We start from the raw sequence: 19,299 nt of genomic DNA on the forward strand, positions 1-19,299 counted from the left end.
TGGATGACTGCTGCACACAGAGAGCAACCAGACCATCCAAAGTGAAGTTTATTTAACTTCACAGATCCCAGATCTGCCAGGGTGTATCCTGATGAAGAGTCAGATGTCAGACATCTTGTGTGCAGACGTGAACGTGAGGCTGCTGAAATGAAGAGAAGCAACACCACGACGCACAGCCAGCGACAGAATTCAGCTCCAGTCAAAGGCGGAGGAAATGTTTCGCACTGAGTTTCGGACCTGGTTCATGATGTAAAGTCACACCAACATGCAGAATGTCTGCAGAATTCTGATGAGAGTATGTTGTTATTGTCTGTGATCTGGGTCATTTTTATCCACCTCCTCTATGGAAGAGTGACGTTTCTGCTGAGCTGTGAGTGACTAAACACTGGGAATCTATGCTGGAGTCACGAGCAGCTGATATTTAGTTAGAAAACACGTGAAATATGTAGTCAGTGAACATTTTACTCGCACAGTATCAACATTTTGTGACCGGAGAAACGGATTCCTCATCATGTAAAAACAGTGTTCAGGACGCCTCACATACATATTTTCTGTTGACTGATAAAATGAATAAGATCGCTGTGAACTATGAAAGTATGAAGACGAGTAAACGTCAAACGTGATCTCTGACAAACGGAGTTGCTTCTGCTTCCTGACAAAGAGTTAAATGAGTCACAGCCAGAAGAACTGAGTGACTTCTCATTCTCTGACAGAAACAAGCCAACAGGTTTTCATGAAGCTTCTTGAAGGCCTTCGTCTTTTGAAACTGTCATGAAAACCTCAAACCTCTCTGCTTTTCTCATGCTTTTAATAATCCTAACTCCATGCTGACATAACTCTTCACACTCTGTCTGATCTGTTTTAGGTTTCAGAGTATTTAGGACCAAAATACCACATTCAGACAGAGAAGACAGGGGACTGATGGAAGGTTAACACTTTAATGGATATTCAAAGAATGTGTAATAGCTGAATCCAGATGAGGCGGAGAATCCAGAGTGACTGAGTCCAGGAAGTGACAGGTCCAGTTTCTTCAGTGAGAGCACACTGGCAGGGCGCAGACGATGACAGGTGAGCGTTTAGCACCTGAGCACAGACACACAAAGAAGGTCAGGAAGGCTAGTCGCAGACTAACCGGCAAAAAGGTGGTGAGCCATCTTCTCGCCTTGGTCGTTACCACGCAGGTAGATGGACGATTTGACAGACACTGGCTGGAAATCAGACAGGGGAGAGACAGACAAGAGACAAAAGGAGGAGGACACACAGGAGCACAGAGGGGGAAAGGAGGAGAGGCTGCAGACCTCCACACGATCAGCTTCAATTCTCACTCTTTGGTTGTTGCTGCTGTCAGATCAGATTCATCCCTGCAGATCCGGTCCTGACAGGAGTCCCTGTCTTTCTTCACGTGATGTGTTTGAATGAATGTAAAGCAGCGTCTGTATGACTGTATTCACTCACTTCTCTCTAATTCATCTCAGCGTGTGCGGTTGGACCATGAAGGCCTGGTTCACTCAGTCTCCACCATCAGCGGATGTTGAAATGTGTCTGCTGCTTGAACTCTGAGCAGCTTTAATCTGAGCTGCTGTTAAGTGCTGATGTCTGAAGCTGCTGACTGTGATGAACCAGCAGAGGGACCCCCTGGTCTTCTGTCCTGGATCAGTCCTCATGGGAACCAGCTTCATGAGAGCGTTTGGTTTGGTTTTTGTGACTGCACTTGCAGATAGATTCAACGTTCTTGACGTTTTCCTGACTGCCGACCTTCATGTCTTAAAGTGATGATGGATGTTGTTTCTCTTCACTTATTTGAGTGGTTCTTGTCATAATATGGATCATTACTGTAGCTGAACGTGCTGTTGACTAAATACCAACACCACCTCTGCACAACACAACTGATGCTTTCAAACGCATCAAGGAGGACAGAAATTCCACCAATGAACTTCTGAAGAGTCACATCTGTTACCTGAGAATCGTTCCAGGTGACAACGCCATGAAACTGCTGAGAGAACGACAACAGAGAACGAAGCTGCCATCAAGGCGAACAGTGACGACTGTTCACACATTTCTGTGTACTACACACACACACACACACACACACACACACACACACAGCTGTATGTAGAGGCAGCACATACCGTCCAGTCAGCAGCTGCGTTAATGTGTGACATGGTGTCGACACACTGATAACACACTCTGCACAGTCAGCAAACTGGGATGATTTATGGACCACAAACAACCAAAATTGATGTTAAGATTTTCAGGTTACAATGTCAAATGTGAAAAGACACAAAAGACACTACAGTTGTAAGACGTATTCCATTTAAGTTAAAATATTTAAAGTGAAGTAAAAATACATTTTCTTTCTGAAATGTGTTGATGGGCATCTATATATTAACATATCTTATATCTTACAAAATGATCACATGTCGTGTCGACTGTATTCTGTAAGTCAGTGTTCTAGGAATCAGCCAAATGCTTTTAAGGTCTGTTTTCAGGTCTTGACATGATGTCCTGCTGTGTAAATCCAGTCTGCTTGGTTTATCAACATAGGAGCTCTGCTAACATGTCTGAGTGCTTCTGTTTTTGAGGACAGACACACTCTTTAATAAACTATGAAACTATAAACGATTCAAACCTGAACCTGGAAAACAAGAAAACATCTGTCACACAGATCTTGAGGAAGGTTTATGTTTCTTTCATCGGCCCTGAAGATAACAAACCGACAGACAATCGCTGTGAGGCCTTCTGGGAAAAAATGAACGATCAGCAGCTGAAGAGCCGCCGCTCCTCTGCAGCTGCTTAACGATTGGTCGTTGAGAGTCAGGTGGAACAAATCTGCAGTCCTGATCAATCCAACAGAAATCAGTGATAGATACTTTTCCAAAGCATGAGTCGTTCCAGATAAATAATGCAGAACAGTTGATGATGTGAATTTGTCGTCAGTGAACAACCACTGAAACCTGTTTCATGACAGATAAAATATTCACGACCACCTGCAGAGGTCGACGCTTCACCTTTTTGATAGACCTGAAATCAATCATACAGTAGCTCACGTGATAACAAGAGTATGCCACATAAAGAGAATGTGAAGCTGAGTTCAAATTATGTCGAATTTTGGGTAAGTGACATCATCATTTTGTTTGAAATATGATGTCTTTTATGTTTGTCTTTACAGGTGCATTTGTGACATTAAGTATTAGCATGAGCATGTAGCACTGTATGTAATGTAAACACTTGACATTAGGGTAATTACCAGGATGTGGGGGTGGAAAGTATGATGTGAAATGGATAGCACAAATATAGATAGATATATATATATAGATATATATATATATAGATATGAAACAAAATATCAGCTATGTGTCATTCTACATTCTGTACAAAAAGGGCGTATAAAAATAATATTATATAATAATATATAATATATAAAAGAGCTTGGTCTGTACCAGCTCTATATGGAAAGTGTCCTGAGACAACTTCTGTTGTGATTTGGCGCTATACAAATAAAATTGAATTGAATTGAATTGAATTGAAATATTGCTCATGGGAAAATTGAAAATTGCTTGTGGTGAGGCATGGATGAAGTCCATTGACTACCAACACCAGACCACAGTTTGTGAGGCTTTGTGACTTCAACCTCTACACATCAGAGTTTAGACACAACACCAACAGCTGCCACATCCAGAAGGCCTCTGATCATACAGCCGTTGCTGGACGTGTGCCACAGGGGAATGAACTGGAATACAGGGAGGGTGTAATCAACTTCATCAACTGGTGTGGACTGAACCACCTGCACATGAACGCCAGCAAGACAAAGGAGATGGTAATTGTTTTCTGAAGGAATGATCCACACACTACATCAGTGAACATCCAGGGCTCGGACATTGAGATCGTGGGGGATTACAAACACCTGGGTGTTCACCTCAACAACAAACTGGACTGGACAAACAATACAGATGTCCTGTACAGGAGGGGACAAAGTCCTCTGCACCTGCTAAGAAGACTGAGGTCCTTTGGAATGTCTAGGACACTGTTAAAAACGTTGTCAGACTCTGTGGTGGCATCTGTAGGCCTCTATGCAGTGGTCTGCTGGGGCTGTGGGAGCTCTGAGAGGGACAGGCTCCCCCTGCATGGGGGAGTGGGATGGGTATTTCTCAAGTACAATAGTTTTCTCAAGTGAAATACAACAGAGAGAGGTCATGTCAGTACTTAGTTTTTCTCATAAGACTACTAGCAACAGTACTTTTTGGCAGTAGGATTATACATACCCTAACCCTATACAACATTTGACATGTCGTCTTTGTGCTATGTTCAGTTAAATGCGGGGTCTCAGTGCAAACCATCGCATTCTGTTTTTATTTACGCTTCACACAGCTTCCCAGCTTTTTTTGGAAATGGGATTGCGTTTACATTTTTAAATGTTAAACTGCAGATTATCTCTGCAGACAGACACATATGTCTTGCTTACATTCATAATTAACCACCTGTAGGAAAAGATTCCTAGCAAAACTTCCAGATCTTCATACTCAGGATGTTTTTTGACCTTCCTGAAGTTCACCAGTTTAAAGAGCGAAACCAGCGAACCACAGGACCCATAATTTAAAAATGATTTTAAAAAGCCCTCCTTAAGAATAAAGCACTTTCTTCATGGCCACTGAAATGAAATCTAAAGTGCATGCACAGCTCGTCGTAGCTCAGAGTCATCCTGATATATCTGGTGACAAAGCTGCATTTCTGATGTGTCTCTATGGGTCGGACTGGCAGACAGTGTCCCTTGTTGCAGGTAACTGTAGTGATGTGCTTACCTGCACACAGGAAACAGGTGACACTAACTTCTGAGGACCACTGCAAAACTTTTCAAGAGCTTCTGGGGATTTGCAGCTTTTAAACTCATATTAAGTTTTGAGTCCATGGCTGTCATAGGAATTCTTCACAGCAACATGAGAAAAAGACGAGCTTCCACGTGTATCCAGGGAGAAGATTAAGTTCTCAAAAGTCTCTTTACAAGTGAAATACACAACAAAACAGTACACAGCTCATCTGCCCAGCCCACATTCTGAATGAATAAACTGCTCTGTGCACCTAAAAATCATCATTTGAACCCTTTTGCAATCAAGGTTATGCACACTGTCAGGAGACCAGAAATGACTCAGCAACAATCAGTAGAACTAATACAGTACCATCAGGACCAAGAAGGGTAAACTTGAAAACAACATAACAGGGATTTTGGTTACAAGGAAACATGTTGTGGTAGAACACAAACCATAAGAAATGAAAATGACACAAATTCAGTCCTGCAGCTTCTTCTGTTGCAACAGCAACGATTCAGGAATTTATTGCAGTGGTGAATATGCAAACACGAACAGGTAGGCAGACGAGCAGGTACACATTCCAAGCTAAAGGTATTAGTTTTGTGGTACAAGTGGCTCAAAAGCAAAACCACAAGGCAACAAAGAAGCCACAAACAAACGATCTGACACTGGCTGCAGGAAAATGTTGGTATAAATGCTGCAGTGCTAATGGGAAAAAGTGAGAACAGGTGTGTAGGTGGGCAGGGGTGTCAAGTGACTGCAGGGCAGGTGAGAGTGACAAAGGTGTTCATTAAAGATCACAAGTAACTCGCAGTGTGTGATGACATTGGGCAGGAGACACGTGCAGAATATTGACATGTTGCAGCTGTCAAATAGAGTAATTAACATGCCTGAAACAAGTCGGAGCCTGCAACAGAAAATCATAAATAGAAACGTCAGAAGAAGAACCGTGTTGACCAGAGCTGAGAACGTACAGTCTGACTGAGTGTTTTTAGCATTCAGAGCACAGACGTGTGCCCAGCTGACTCGTTCCAGTTCCACAGGAGTGTAGAAAGTGTGATCTGTGCCTTTTGGGCACAGGGTAGCACGGTGGCACAAGTGGTAACACTGTCGCCTCACAGCTAGAGGGTTCGAATCCCGCTGTGGGCGCTGGGGGCGTGTCCTCCACCATGCCTTGGTGCCTGCTGCTCGAGGAAAAAGGGGCCTTTCTGTGTGGAGTTTGCATGTTCTCCCCGTGTTCTCCCGGGGTTTCCTCCATTATAACCCCCACTAAAAACATGCAAGAAGACCACCACCTGACCGATGGTGACGGAGAAGTGCTGGTCCCCGGCCGCGGGCGTCAGCGTTGCCTGGCAGCTGGCAGCCCACCGCTCCTGGTTTGCCGCGGAGGATCGACAAATCGAGAATGGGTCAAATGCGGAAAAAAATAATTTCACGGAAAGCATGGCGTGTAGTGCAACTAACACCTTGTGTGATGTGATTAATAAAGTACGTTTCTTCTTCTTCTTGTTTCATTTTCCATCCCATCATAATCACTGTTTTTTCTGTAAAATGTCTGCAGAGTCCTGATTTGTTTTCTGTGTCTCATGAATGCAGACTTCACTTCCTGTTTATAGACAGTGTTTGTCCTCTCAGATTGGATTGTGTCACATGTCACTGACGCTGCTTTATTTATTTATGGATGTGAACTATATTTTTTCTTACATTGCAAAATGTTATTGCTGTTGTTTGTTATATTTGTGGGGTCTTCTAAGCCCATGCAGAATGGACACTTTGAAAAATAAATTACTACAAATAACCTGGTTGATGATAATACCAATACTACTAGTAATATTAATAATAACAATACCGGCAGTAAACCATCTTTGCACAGCACCTTTTATACAAGAAATGCAGCTGAATGTGCTGCCAAGAAGAAATCACCTGTCACAGCCCAGCACTTACCTGTTGCTGCAGTTCCTCAGCCACGCCCCACACCTGTTCATCTGCACACCCGGCCTCAATTAGACTCATCAGGAAGATATTTAAGCAGCGCTGGCACACTTTCCTGTTGCCAGATTGTCCATGTGTCACGTCATACTCTCCAGCATCCCTTGCTGTTTGACCTCTGGGATTCAACCTCCCCTGATCTTGATTACTCCCTCTGTCAGGTCCCTGTGTCTGCAGGTGTGCACATCTCACTGCCTCTGTGCTAGTAAAGAGCTTGTTCCTCCTCCCAGAGTGGTTTTGACCACCTTGAACTTTGTCGGTGATGTCCGTGTTCAATCTGCTCTCATCACAGTAACTCCATCTGAGTTGGCTCTCTGCTCAGCACAGTATAGTCTTAGCCCGGTTGTCCGTTTCCCTGTATTCCCTGTGAATTGGCCAGCACTGCAATTTGGTCCTCCACGAGTCCGTTACACCACCTGCACCAAGTGCTCCACGTAGAACAGACGCAGAATGAGCTTGAAATAAAAAATAATGCACAACATAACCCCCTGTTGGGCTCCACTGCCTATGACCCTTATAAAAACTGAAAAGGTCCTTGATAGGTTAAAGTGTCCCCACCCCTGCTCTACGACATGTGCAATGGCTGTGCAACACACACACACACACACACACACACACACACACACACACACAGTCATAAACATATTAATATATCTCTATAACATCATAAATCATCAGAGAGGAAATTAACTGTCTGTAAACACCTCCTCTGATTACCTTCTGCTGTCTATACTACACCTGGTTTTACATCCTGTGGTAACTATAGCAACGGAACTAACGGCAGTAACTGTAGTAACTATAGTACCTGTCCTAAGGCTAGTAACTAACCTTAATAACTCCGGTTACCGTGCTGACTGTAGTAACTAACCTTAATAACTCCGGTTACCGTGCTGACTGTAGTAACTAACCTTAATAACTCCGGTTACCGTGCTGACTGTAGTAACTAACCTTAATAACTCCGGTTACCGTGCTGACTGTAGTAACTAACCTTAATAACTCCGGTTACTGTGCTGACTAGTAACCACAGTAACTAACTGTACTGACTGTTTTGCTCGTGCTGAAGTTGGAAATGCTGCTTTGTTGTCATTTGTGCTTATGGAGATGTGCATTACTCTCACACATTGTTTTGAAAGTCAAAGTCTCCCTTCCCTTCACCGTTTTGTCTCTTTCCTTCTTCTCTTTGTCCTCTGGTTGCTGGAATCATGGAGAAATTCACCTGTATCACATTACCTGAGCTCTGAAGGACTGCCAGAGTCCAACTCATCCACCTCATGTGTTCACCCTGAACCTGCAGCATTTTAAAGCAGGTGTTCGACAGAGTATCATGTCCTGAGGATCATAAATACGTGCATGCAAACAGGAATCTGCCCCGATGCCTTTAAACCAGCTGCTGTGAAACCTTCACTAAGAAGGCCAACATCCAGCCTTCGTTCATCTGAGAGATTCTGGAAAAGATGGTTTCAGAGCAAATGAACTCTTTTCTTAAAGAAAATAACATGAGGATGAATTTCAGTCAGACTTTGGAACAAACAACTCTGAAACTGATCTGACTTGATTTTATGCATTCTGTGCATTTTATGTCATCTATATTTTATTATTTCTTTCTGTCATTTGATGGTTTATTCATATTTTTTCCTCCTCATGCTACTTTATTTTTGCCTATGTTATTTTATTCTATTGTATTCATATTTATTATCACAGGTTTTATTCTTCATTTTATTTGACATTCAATTTTCAACTGTTTTTTTGTCCATTCCGTCTTCTCTATGTCAAGCACTCACTTGCTGCCTGTGATTTCTTTCTTGTAAGTCACTTTGAGCTGCAGTTCCTGTATGAAAGGTGTTGTACAAATACATTTGATAAAGTTTATCTTATGATGGTTGTATCCCTGCATTTGATCACACTGATGAGGCTGGCGGCTAAAAACGTTTTGCCCGGCAGACGACTGAATGAACGAATGAAAGAATGCAGTGCTGAGTGACTCTGTCTTCTTCACGTGGACAGAGAGGTTCAGGAGACCTGATAAACAACAGCTCTGTAAATGTGGATTTCCTTTATGATCTGTAGTCACAGAAACACAACATGTTGCCTTTGGCAGACAGTAAAAGTCTGACAAAAACTAGAGCGCCATTAAAGTGGTTTTACTTTGAAATGTGCTGACAGGAAACAGGGCACAATGTTTCGTTACCTTGCCCTGTCTCCAGCAGTTTGCAAAGTCCGTGGCTGGACGAGCTTAATCCGGATCATGAACCTGATGTTTCACTCGGTCGGTCTTCTTATGCTCCTCCACCCTCTGCTCTAACCCCACAGCTCCCACCGCGGAGCTCCAACATGTTGCTGCCGGGAAACGAGTCCTCCGCCTGGCCTGAACTCCAGGAGTCCAACCGGTCCAAGACAGTCGGCGGCGCGGCGGAGGGGGACGGGCCCGGGCCGGAGGCGGTGATCGTGCCGGTGGTGTTCGGGCTGATCTTCGTGGTGGGGGTGGTGGGGAACTCTCTGGTGATGGTGGTGATCGGGAAGGTGAGATACAGCAGCGGAGGGGGAGTTGGTGAGGGCAGAGGGACAAGGCGCACCGGCAGTCCGACCAACATCTTCATTTTGAATCTGAGCGTGGCTGACCTCAGCTTTCTCCTCTTCTGCGTCCCCTTCCACGCCACAATCTACTCTCTGCCGGAGTGGGTGTTCGGCGCCTTCCTCTGTAAGTTCGGACACTACTTCTCGACCGTCAGCATGCTGGTGAGCATCTTCACGCTGGTGGCAATGTCCGTGGACCGCTACATCGCAGTGGTCCTGTCCAGGAAGTCTCCGAGCGTCCGGAGCCGCAGGAACGCGCTGGCCGGGGTTTGCGTCATCTGGACGCTGTCTTTGGTGTGCTCGGTGCCAGTGGCCCAGTACCAGGTCCTCACCAACCACCCCACCGCCCCCAACAGCACCTTCTGCTGGGAGCAGTGGTCTGGAGTCTCCAAACACTGCTACAAGGTGACCATCCTGCTGATCGGATACCTGCTGCCGCTGCTGCTCATCAGCTGCTGCTACGCCAAGGTCAGTTCAAAAAAAGTGCCAATTTAACAGGATAATGTTTGACTCCCAGCTGCTGTAAAACACTGATTAATAACAGCGCAGAGGGGCCAAAGGGCGCGCACAAAGTGCCGACAGTCATTAAAACTGTGCGTAAAACCTGCCGCATGCGGATCAACCGCCCGAATTCCGGTGTGAACTTTCAAAATAAAACGCCTAAAAAGAAGTTCGAATTATAAATGCAGATGAAACTGCGTGGCGAATGAGAAATAAAAAACTAATATTATCATAATAACAATACTCATCAGACAAAGTGCCAGTCTGAATTTTCAAAAATAAAACACCAAGTCATTCAGTGTCGATAGTGTCATCAAAGATAAATAGTCTCTTGTCTGCTCTCCATGTGGATAATAATAATATGATAATAACAATGATTATCACAACTTAACCTTTTCTGAGTTTGTTCTGCAGTGACTTTTGTTATTGCATCACTGAAAACAGAACAAGTGATTGTCCAGATGTTGTCTCCATATGAACATGTGTTGACACAGGAATGTATAATGAGATGCTGTCAGTGATACTCACCTCGATCTCCATGGCAACATTTATGTACCTGTTCAAAAGAAGAATTTTGTCAACAATCTGATTCACTGATTCATTTTTCAAAACTCAAACTGTCAAAAATGTCTCAAATGAATACAATTTCAGCTCAAGTTTAAATAAAGGAGGTGTTGGATTAGAGTATTTCTTACAGATCTCATTCATGTCTGTTAGAATCGTAATAAGATTTTAACTCATTTTTATTAATAGAACAGAAGTTGTCTCAGGACTCTTTCCATACGGAGCTGGTGCAGACCAGATTCTGTACATCTTCACAGAGACCCAACAGTTCCTTCATGAGCAAACATTTGGCGACAGTGGCGAGGAAAAACCTTTTAACAGGAACAAAGCTCGAGCAGAACCCGGATCAGCGTGGGCGGCTGTCGGCCTCAACACTGCATTTTCTACAAAGTCAGAAAGAAATGATTCACTTACGTATCGTGATTCTTCTTTGTGTTACTCTGCAGTCACATTCAGGGTTTTAAAAGGACAGTTTTCATGTTCACTTTCATGTCAACACATTTATACTGTGTGCAGTTTTCGGCCTGACATCTGATTTTATTTGATTTTTCCGTATGGCAGCAGCTAGATAACACAGTTTACTTCACAAAGTCTTTATTTGCCGCCTTCATATGCAGAATAGAAATGATGCTGCTGAAATAAAACTCAGAAGACTGAATGACACGTGATGGGCTTTGCTTTGGAAATATGACTCATGATATTCAGTCTCAACAAGTGTATGATTCCACTTCTTCCCATTGTCTAGTTTTTCCAAAAAGCAAGCAAAAGTCTCAACAAATCACAACCCGTAAAGATCAGATTACGTGTGGACTGAGAGTGAGGATGTGTTGTTCAGGCGCTGCTCGTCATGTTTATTAATGTGTGCTGTCCCTGTTAAATAAACCAACCAATAAAAAGTTCTCTGTTACTTTATTGTTGGTTTTATTTAAAGCGTTAGATATTTGTTTCACAAGATTTCTTTATTTTTCCTTATATGTTAAAAGTCTGCAGAGTTAAAAACCAAAGCAGCTCTGATTGGCCACGGTCACATCATCTGATGCTGAACTCAGAGCAGCTGGGTCAAAATGTCAGAATAAAAGTCCTCTGGAGTGTCCTGTGTGTCAGTGCTCTTATTGTGAAGGCAGCACAGCCTGACTTCCTCCTCCTGACCTGATTCTCTGTTATTGTCAGTTATTCATAGCATGTTTGTTTCTTCTTCCAGGTTTTATTTCATCTTCATAAAAAGATGAAGAACATGTCCAAGAAGTCTGAGCGCTCCAAAAGAAAGGTACGGTCCTCCATTTGCCTCTTCCTCCTCCTCTTCCTCCTTCCTGTGTGAAGCTGAGTGAAGCAGTTCCTGAATGCACTCTGAACAGTCAGCTGACTCTCAGTATTGTCAGCTTGTCTGATGTAAACACAGTTCATGGTTGTTATTGTTATGATTGGGATGACGATGATGAAGAAAGTGATGATGATGATGTGGCTGCTTTATTGTACTATGGTGTACGGTATATTTCCATCACTGATTTAACAAACTCAACAATATAATCATGCTATTTTCAACACCCTGTTGATCTGGACACTCATCAAGTGTGTCGATGTGTGTTCATGTATTTTGTTGTAGCAGACAAGTGAAAGTGAAGATGCTACATTTCAAGTATCAACAGCGTAACACAGCAACTCAAACAGAGTGGATCAAAGCCAGGTTTAGTACTGCAATATGACAAATTATACTTCATAAACAAAGGCCTGCTTCAAATAAAGATCTCTTACTTCTGTAGCCGAGGTAAACAAAGGCCCCAGCCAATATTTGAGCATGATGATGACAATGATGATGAAGAATGATGAAGAAGAACATGATCATGATCATTAATATGAATATGAAGAATATGATGGTAAATATGATGATTATGATGAGACTGAGATGATGAGCTGTAATCAGGCTGTAATGAGTAGCAGTGTAACCTCGTTTAACCTGGTCTAGCCTCCTCTCACCTGGTCTAACTGCCTCTCACCTGGTCTAACTGCCTCTCACCTGGTCTAGCCTCCTCTCACCTGGTCTAAGATCCTCTCACCTGGTCTAACCGCTGCTCACCTGGTTTAAACTCTTCTCACCTGGTCTAACCTCCTCTCACCTGGTCTAAGATCCTCTCACCTGGTCTAACCACCGCTCACCTGGTTTAAACTCTTCTCACCTGGTCTAGCCTCCTCTCATCTGGTCTAACTGCCTCTCACCTGGTCTAAGATCCTCTCACCTGGTCTAACCACCTGTCACCTGATCTAACCGCCTCTCACCTGGTCCAGCCTCCTCTCACCTGGTCTAACTGCCTCTCACCTGGTCTAACCTCCTCTCACCTGGTCTAAGATCCTCTCACCTGGTCTAACCACTGCTCACCTGATTTAAACTCTTCTCACCTGGTCTAGCCTCCTCTCACCTGGTCTAACTGCCTCTCACCTGGTCTAAGATCCTCTCACCTGGTCTAACCACCTGTCACCTGATCTAACCGCCTCTCACCTGGTCCAGCCTCCTCTCACCTGGTCTAACTGCCTCTCACCTGGTTTAAACTCCTCTCACCTGGTCTAACCGCTTCTCACCTGGTCTAACCGCCTCTCACCTGGTTTAACCTCCTCTCACCTGGTCTAGCCTCCTCTCACCTGGTCTAACCACCTCTCACCTGGTATAACCGCCTCTCACCTGGTTTAAACTCTTCTCACCTGGTCTAACCTCCTCTCACCTGGTCTCACCACCTCACCTGGTCTAGCCTCCTCTCACCTGGTCTAACCGTCTCTCACCTGGTTTAAACTCTTCTCACCTGGTCTAACCACCTCTCACCTGGTCTAACCGTCTCTCACCTGGTTTAAACACTTCTCACCTGGTCTAACCACCTCTCACCTGGTCTAACCGCCTCTCACCTGGTTTAAACTCTTCTCACCTGGTCTAACCTCCTCTCACCTGGTCTCACTGCCTCACCTGGTCTAGCCTCCTCTCACCTGGTCTAACCTCCTCTCACCTGGTTTAAACTCCTCTCACCTGGTCTAACCGCCTCTCACCTGATTTAAACTCTTCTCACCTGGTCTAACCTCCTCTCACCTGGTCTCACCACCTCACCTGGTCTAGCCTCCTCTCACCTGGTCTAACCACCTCTCACCTGGTCTAACCGCCTCTCACCTGGTTTAAACTCTTCTCACCTGGTCTAACCTCCTCTCACCTGGTCTCACCGCCTCACCTGGTCTAGCCTCCTCTCACCTGGTCTAACCGCCTCTCACCTAGTTTAAACTCTTCTCACCTGGTCTAACCTCCTCTGACCTGGTTTAAACTCCTCTCACCTGGTCTAGCCTCCTCTCACCTGGTCTAACCGCCTCTCACCTGGTTTAAATTCTTCTCACCTGGTCTAACCTCCTCTCACCTGGTCTCACCACCTCACCTGGTCTAGCCTCCTCTCACCTGGTCTAACCATCTCTCACCTGGTTTAAACTCTTCTCACCTGGTCTAACCACCTCTCACCTGGTCTAACCGTCTCTCACCTGGTTTAAACTCTTCTCACCTGGTCTAACCACCTCTCACCTGGTCTAACCGCCTCTCACCTGGTTTAAACTTTTCTCACCTGGTCTAACCTCCTCTCACCTGGTCTCACCGCCTCACCTGGTCTAGCCTCCTCTCACCTGGTCTAACTTCCTCTCACCTGGTTTAAACTCCTCTCACCTGGTCTAACCGCCTCTCACCTGGTTTAAACTCTTCTCACCTGGTCTAGCCTCCTCTCACCTGGTCTGGAAAATGTGAGTCCTCTGTCAGTCAAATGTAGCGGTGGAGTTGGATGTAAAGCCGGTGTGTTACTGTGGACCGAGTCCTGTGTGCTTTGAATGCGTCGTGGTATCAGAGGAACGATTAAAGAATTCTTCAGTAAATATTAATTCGTTTTCTGTTTTTTAACGTTTATTTTAATAAATGACTAAAAAAAAGCTTCTATAAAATGTAGAAATGACTTGAAAACTCATGTAAATGCAAATGAAGGAAGTTTAGATATTAGTTCTTTAATAATATTAGTTATTATTTATTATAATTATTAAATAAGAAAGTAAATGTGTTTATGTTCTTTTTCCAAAGGGTTGATTTCTTTCTTTCTTTCTTTGAAATAACCTTGTAAATACCAATAAACTCCTAAACTCAGCTACAACAATAGATTCATACTTGAATGAGTCCACTGGGACACTTTTGACAATGATTGGATTAAACGGAGCGTTGGAGTTGGAGAGGCCACCGTGGTAGACGGCCGACAGTGAGCAGACGTCCTGTCACAGCAGATCACAGATCAGTTTACAGCAGAGTCTGCTGCTCCTCGGGTCGGTGAAGCAGGAGCAAAGGCTGCTGGGTAAATATTTAGACAGCGGGACTAAGAATAGAGGAGATTCCCTCAGACTCCTGCTGTAAGAAACTAAGAGATTGAAGGTCATTCACAGCAGAAACACTCTGCACAAACAAGCAGACATTTTCAGATTTTCCATGAATATTTTAATATCTATTTATTTATACTTGAATACATTTTCAATACTGATATTAGTTTGCAGGAACATTCATGTTCTTCTGATCTGCAGGCGATAACAGCATGTTCCAAGAGAAGTACAGCATGATGTTCTTATCAACACAATGAGGAAATGTTTTTAATAACCACGCCTGTCATTCATTAGTTTTTGTCCGGTATCGCCTCCTCACAGTAAATCATTGGGATGCTTTTTATGGTTGTGTTTAGACAGAGTTCTTTATTAAGCAGCCAAATCACATACATAATCATATAGAATAACTGATGGTTTAGTTTCTAAACTGAGAGCAGGATGTAGATTTAATATGTCAGACTTTATGATAAGTGATTATCTGCACAGCCACAGCATTGATCGCAGGGGTGGAGAACCTTTCTCCTGTCAGGGGCCATTTCAGGTTTCGTGTCATCCTGTGAAGGCACATATATCACTCGAACCTCTGTGACGGCTGGAGCTGCTCAGGTGGAAGTGATGATGATGCTGCTGTTGATGATGCTGGTTCTCCAGGTTTGGCTCAGTCAGTCTTGACTCAGTGTTGAACAGAGTTGCTTCCTTCATTTCTGTGAGTTGTTCAGACAAACGGACACTTTGGACAGTTTGACTTTGTCTGCTGCTCTCAGCTCCACAGCAGCAACAAGGCTCTCCTTCACTAATTCTGCTTCTGAAGGAACGATGCAAGCATCTTATTACAACCCATATTTACTTTTATTTTTAGTGGTAACATCTGGTGGCCGTAGCAATCATGATGGGAGCAAAGGAGGAAGTCAGGTGATGTAGTATGAAGAGGAAGAAAGTCCACATGTGAAGGTGGTGGGTGGATGGATGTGTCAAACAATCACAGGTGCATGTCCTGTATGAAGCCCAAAGTTCATGCTGACTTACTTGATCTTATGTATCGTACTTAAGTTACGTTTTTAAACCAAACAGTGATCTTTTTCTGAACCTAACCAGGTAATTTTGTTACCTAAAACAAAGCAAACTGCAACCATTTCACCACGTGAAATGGCAGCTGACCTCTCCAGTCTTTCATGTATGAGGACATGTTGTCACTTTGCAGAAACATTTTCTTTTTGTACTTCACCATCAGCCATGAAGTTCGGCACCATGCTGCACTGCACCAACAGCAGAAAGTGTGTTTGTGACGTTATTATACTGACCTTCCTTCATCACGGTGCGTCTCTTAGAGAGGTAAAGTTCCAGCTGTCGTTTAAACATGGACATCTGTCAACATGTTTCCTCAGTTAAAACACTTCATCTCAAAAACAGCGACTCACATTTCCAGACCGATGATCACTCGTACTTGTCAACTGAATCTTGAGTATTTTTGTCTTCATTAAAGATAAGACCTGAAGGTTTCAGCTCGAGTCTTTCTGTTTGTGGATGTGGACAGACCCGTTCACCTCCTGTCTCTGAGGACATTTCTAATAGATTGTGAGCGCATTAAAAGCGTTAAGAGCTTTTTGGAAAGTCTCGTCACTTTAAGAAGATGGAGACTTTTTAGAGACTTAAGACATTTTTTAAAAAAAAGTTGAAATATTTTTTGAAAGTAAAGACATTGAGGACATTTTTGTAACATGAGCACATTTTTGTAAAGTGACCTAAACAGAGCAGTTTAAGGATTTGAGAGGTTTGAGTCTTTTGAATCAGATCAAACTGCTGGTGGACATGTGATCGTAGAAGTTGGATGTGGTGAGTTTGGAGAAGAGTCACAGTGAAGACACCAGAAAACAGTTGAAGCTGCTCACAAAGAATGAACTCTGATGTTTCCTTGAATTCTTCGTCTTTATTATTGTTCTTTTGACTTATTTTATTGGATTTCCTTTCATTTGTGGTCAGTTCACTGATGGTCTGAAACTTGATATTTACCATTAGAATTATTACTGTTCATTTTTATTATATATTATCTTTCATTTCAGACCCATTTCGATGCTGAAATCGTGGAACTGCAGTGTTTGTGTTGACTATGTTTGCACTGTGTTTAATGAGGGCAGGTGGCAGAAACGCTGACAATGTTTGGGAAGTGGTTATGAAGTAAGTTTTTTGGAGTATCCAGGAAGTGTTCCGATCTAAACAGTGCTCTGATCCTGGAACACACCTTTCTGTAGACTGATGTTTCCTCTGTTATCCTGCAGACGGCTCAGACGGTTCTCCTGGTCGTCACTGCCTTCACCATCTGCTGGTTACCTCACCACATCATCGCCATGTGGGTGGAGTTCGGCACCTTTCCCCTGAATGATGCCTCCTTTGCCTTTCGCATCATCTCCCACTGCCTGTCTTATGGAAACTCCTGCGTCAACCCCATCCTCTACGCATTCCTGTCTGAGAACTTCCGTAAGGCCTGCCGCCAGGTCTTCACCTGCCGTCTCCTGTACCTGCCGCCACCCAACAGCAAGGTGGTTCGGTTCCGCACGGAGAACTTCTCCACCACACACTCCACCACCAACATTTGAAGGGGATGGGGTGGGGGACATGATTGGATAAATAACAAGAACATATTGATTTCCTCCTGTGGAAACACAGCGAGAGCTATGTCTGAAAAATTAGGAGGCTGATGGAGGAGATTTTACAGCAGGATGTGGCTCACACGACAACAGGACAGCAAGAGATTGGCTGCTGTCTGTATCTGTGACCGCCTGCAGGCCCCTGGTCATAGGAGAACGGAAATGGAGGTTCATTAATGACAGAATTACGACTGAACAGAAAACTGCACGACAGATTGAGGATTTTAGAACTGAAAAACCCAGCTCTGTTTTAAGCGTTTTCCAGGTGGTCCGATGGGTTTTAGGGGTCCAAGCAGTGACGCTTGCTGCTGGAGTGCCATTGTTTTTGTTCTCCTTGCTTCTTCTCTGTCTTTTTCTTCACATTATTTTAGGCCTGGGTGAAATATCGATTGTTTCAATTAATTGGAATTTTTTTGCTGCGGACGATTTAAAAAATAAAAAATTAGAGTTTTTTTTCCTCTTGCTACGACGCGCCTCTTGCCCCCCAGGAGCTTCCGTAGCCAGGAGCTCCCTCCCCCCTCCCCTTTTGTTTCTTTCGCAGAAATGCACACACACAGAGCAGCAACATGGCTATCGCTAATGAGAACGAGAAGTTTGTTCCCATGGAACTGGTTTGGGTTTGCAGCAACAGACGTGGAACATGTGGCTGCACGCTGCAAAGTTTGTCTGAAGCCATAGCAGCAAAAGGCAGCAGCACAACGAACTTATTCCAGCATGTAAAACAGAGGCATGCCGCCGAGTGGGAGAAAGGCCAGTCTTTACGAGGGAACCAGACCGCTACAAGCAACAAACCTTTCTGATAACAAAAGAGCAGCTTGCACTTTAATTCCCAGAGGGAAATAGGGGTTACTTTGAGTTTTTGATAAAAGCAAAACTTGATTTGAATTATCTCTGTCATTTCTACTTATTGTCTTCTTTAAAAAGTAGGAAAAAAAATAGAAAAAATTGTAAATCGAGTTTTTTGTGAAAAAATCAGAGATTTTATTTTTAGGCCATATCGCCCAGCCCTATATTATTTTTTCTCCACTAAAACTCTTCGTGCAGCAAAAAAAATGTAAGACCATAAGGCACCAAAATGGGCAGGTGGGTTGGAAAATTCCACCCACCCACCACTCATTGAACTCAAGATGGCACTGTAACAGTGAAACTCATGTTTTTGTAATTATCTTGAAGAAGCGGATTGGTCTCAGAATTCTTTAATCATTTTAACCTCTGAATTCATCTGCGTCTTTGCTCTAATGATTCAAAGTTTGCGCCATCTCGCCATTGGCTGCTTGGATTCTTTTGAAATTTGGTTTGTCATGACCGCTGAGTCAGCAGTGATATTCAGTTCTTTACTGTAATTCGTTCTGTATGTACTATATATATATATATATATAGTACATAACACATGATTTGACAATACACTTGAAAAAAGCAGTTGATGTGTGAGTTTTGTTTTTTTTTTTTCAGAATTGTAGCCCAACATTTAAATTGTTGTGAATTTAAATGGAACTTCAACATTTTACAAACAGTAATGATGTATGTAAGCGTTCACACGCAGTTTGGCTACAGAAGTGTCTTTGAGCATTGTTAAAAGCGCTCTACAAATAAAATTTTCTTCTTCTTCTTCTTCTTCTTCTTCTTCTTCCAATTATTATTATTATAATTATTAAGTATGGTGGAGTACAACAGCAAGTCCATTAACCACCAAAGACTGCTATGAAATAAACTGACTCTGTTCTGTTAGTGAGCAGGCAGAAGACATTAGCAAGACGCTCATTATTCAGTGGCCAGATATGTACACTTATTTGGGGGAGAAACCTAGCATACACCAGTGAGAAAGTACCAGCTTACAAGTCATTGGATGC

At 43.4% G+C, this 19,299-nt stretch overlaps 2 protein-coding genes across 2 annotated transcripts in view; one reads left to right on the top strand and one right to left on the bottom strand.

The window, feature by feature from the left end:
- zdhhc1 (zinc finger DHHC-type containing 1) overlaps positions 1-19,299 on the bottom strand; it is a 223,812-nt gene that overhangs the window by 128,053 nt on the left and 76,460 nt on the right. The gene's annotated exons all lie outside the window — the stretch shown is intronic.
- galr1b (galanin receptor 1b) lies at positions 9,126-17,398 on the top strand. Its single transcript, XM_070966023.1, has 3 exons — positions 9,126-9,836; positions 11,635-11,700; positions 17,081-17,398. Exons 1-3 carry the CDS (start codon positions 9,126-9,128, stop codon positions 17,396-17,398), a joined length of 1,095 nt encoding a protein of 364 aa, XP_070822124.1.

Source organism: Chaetodon trifascialis, chromosome 1, assembly GCF_039877785.1.
Source record: "Chaetodon trifascialis isolate fChaTrf1 chromosome 1, fChaTrf1.hap1, whole genome shotgun sequence".
Lineage (NCBI taxonomy): Eukaryota > Metazoa > Chordata > Actinopteri > Chaetodontiformes > Chaetodontidae > Chaetodon > Chaetodon trifascialis.

Coding starts and splice junctions, on each gene's coding strand:
- galr1b (XM_070966023.1), top strand. CDS start 9,126: ATGTTGCTGCCGGGAAACGAGTCCTCCGCCTGGCCTGAACTCCAGGAG. Junction 9,837..11,634: donor TCAGCTGCTGCTACGCCAAG/GTCAGTTCAAAA, acceptor TTCTTCTTCCAG/GTTTTATTTCATCTTCATAA. Junction 11,701..17,080: donor CTGAGCGCTCCAAAAGAAAG/GTACGGTCCTCC, acceptor GTTATCCTGCAG/ACGGCTCAGACGGTTCTCCT.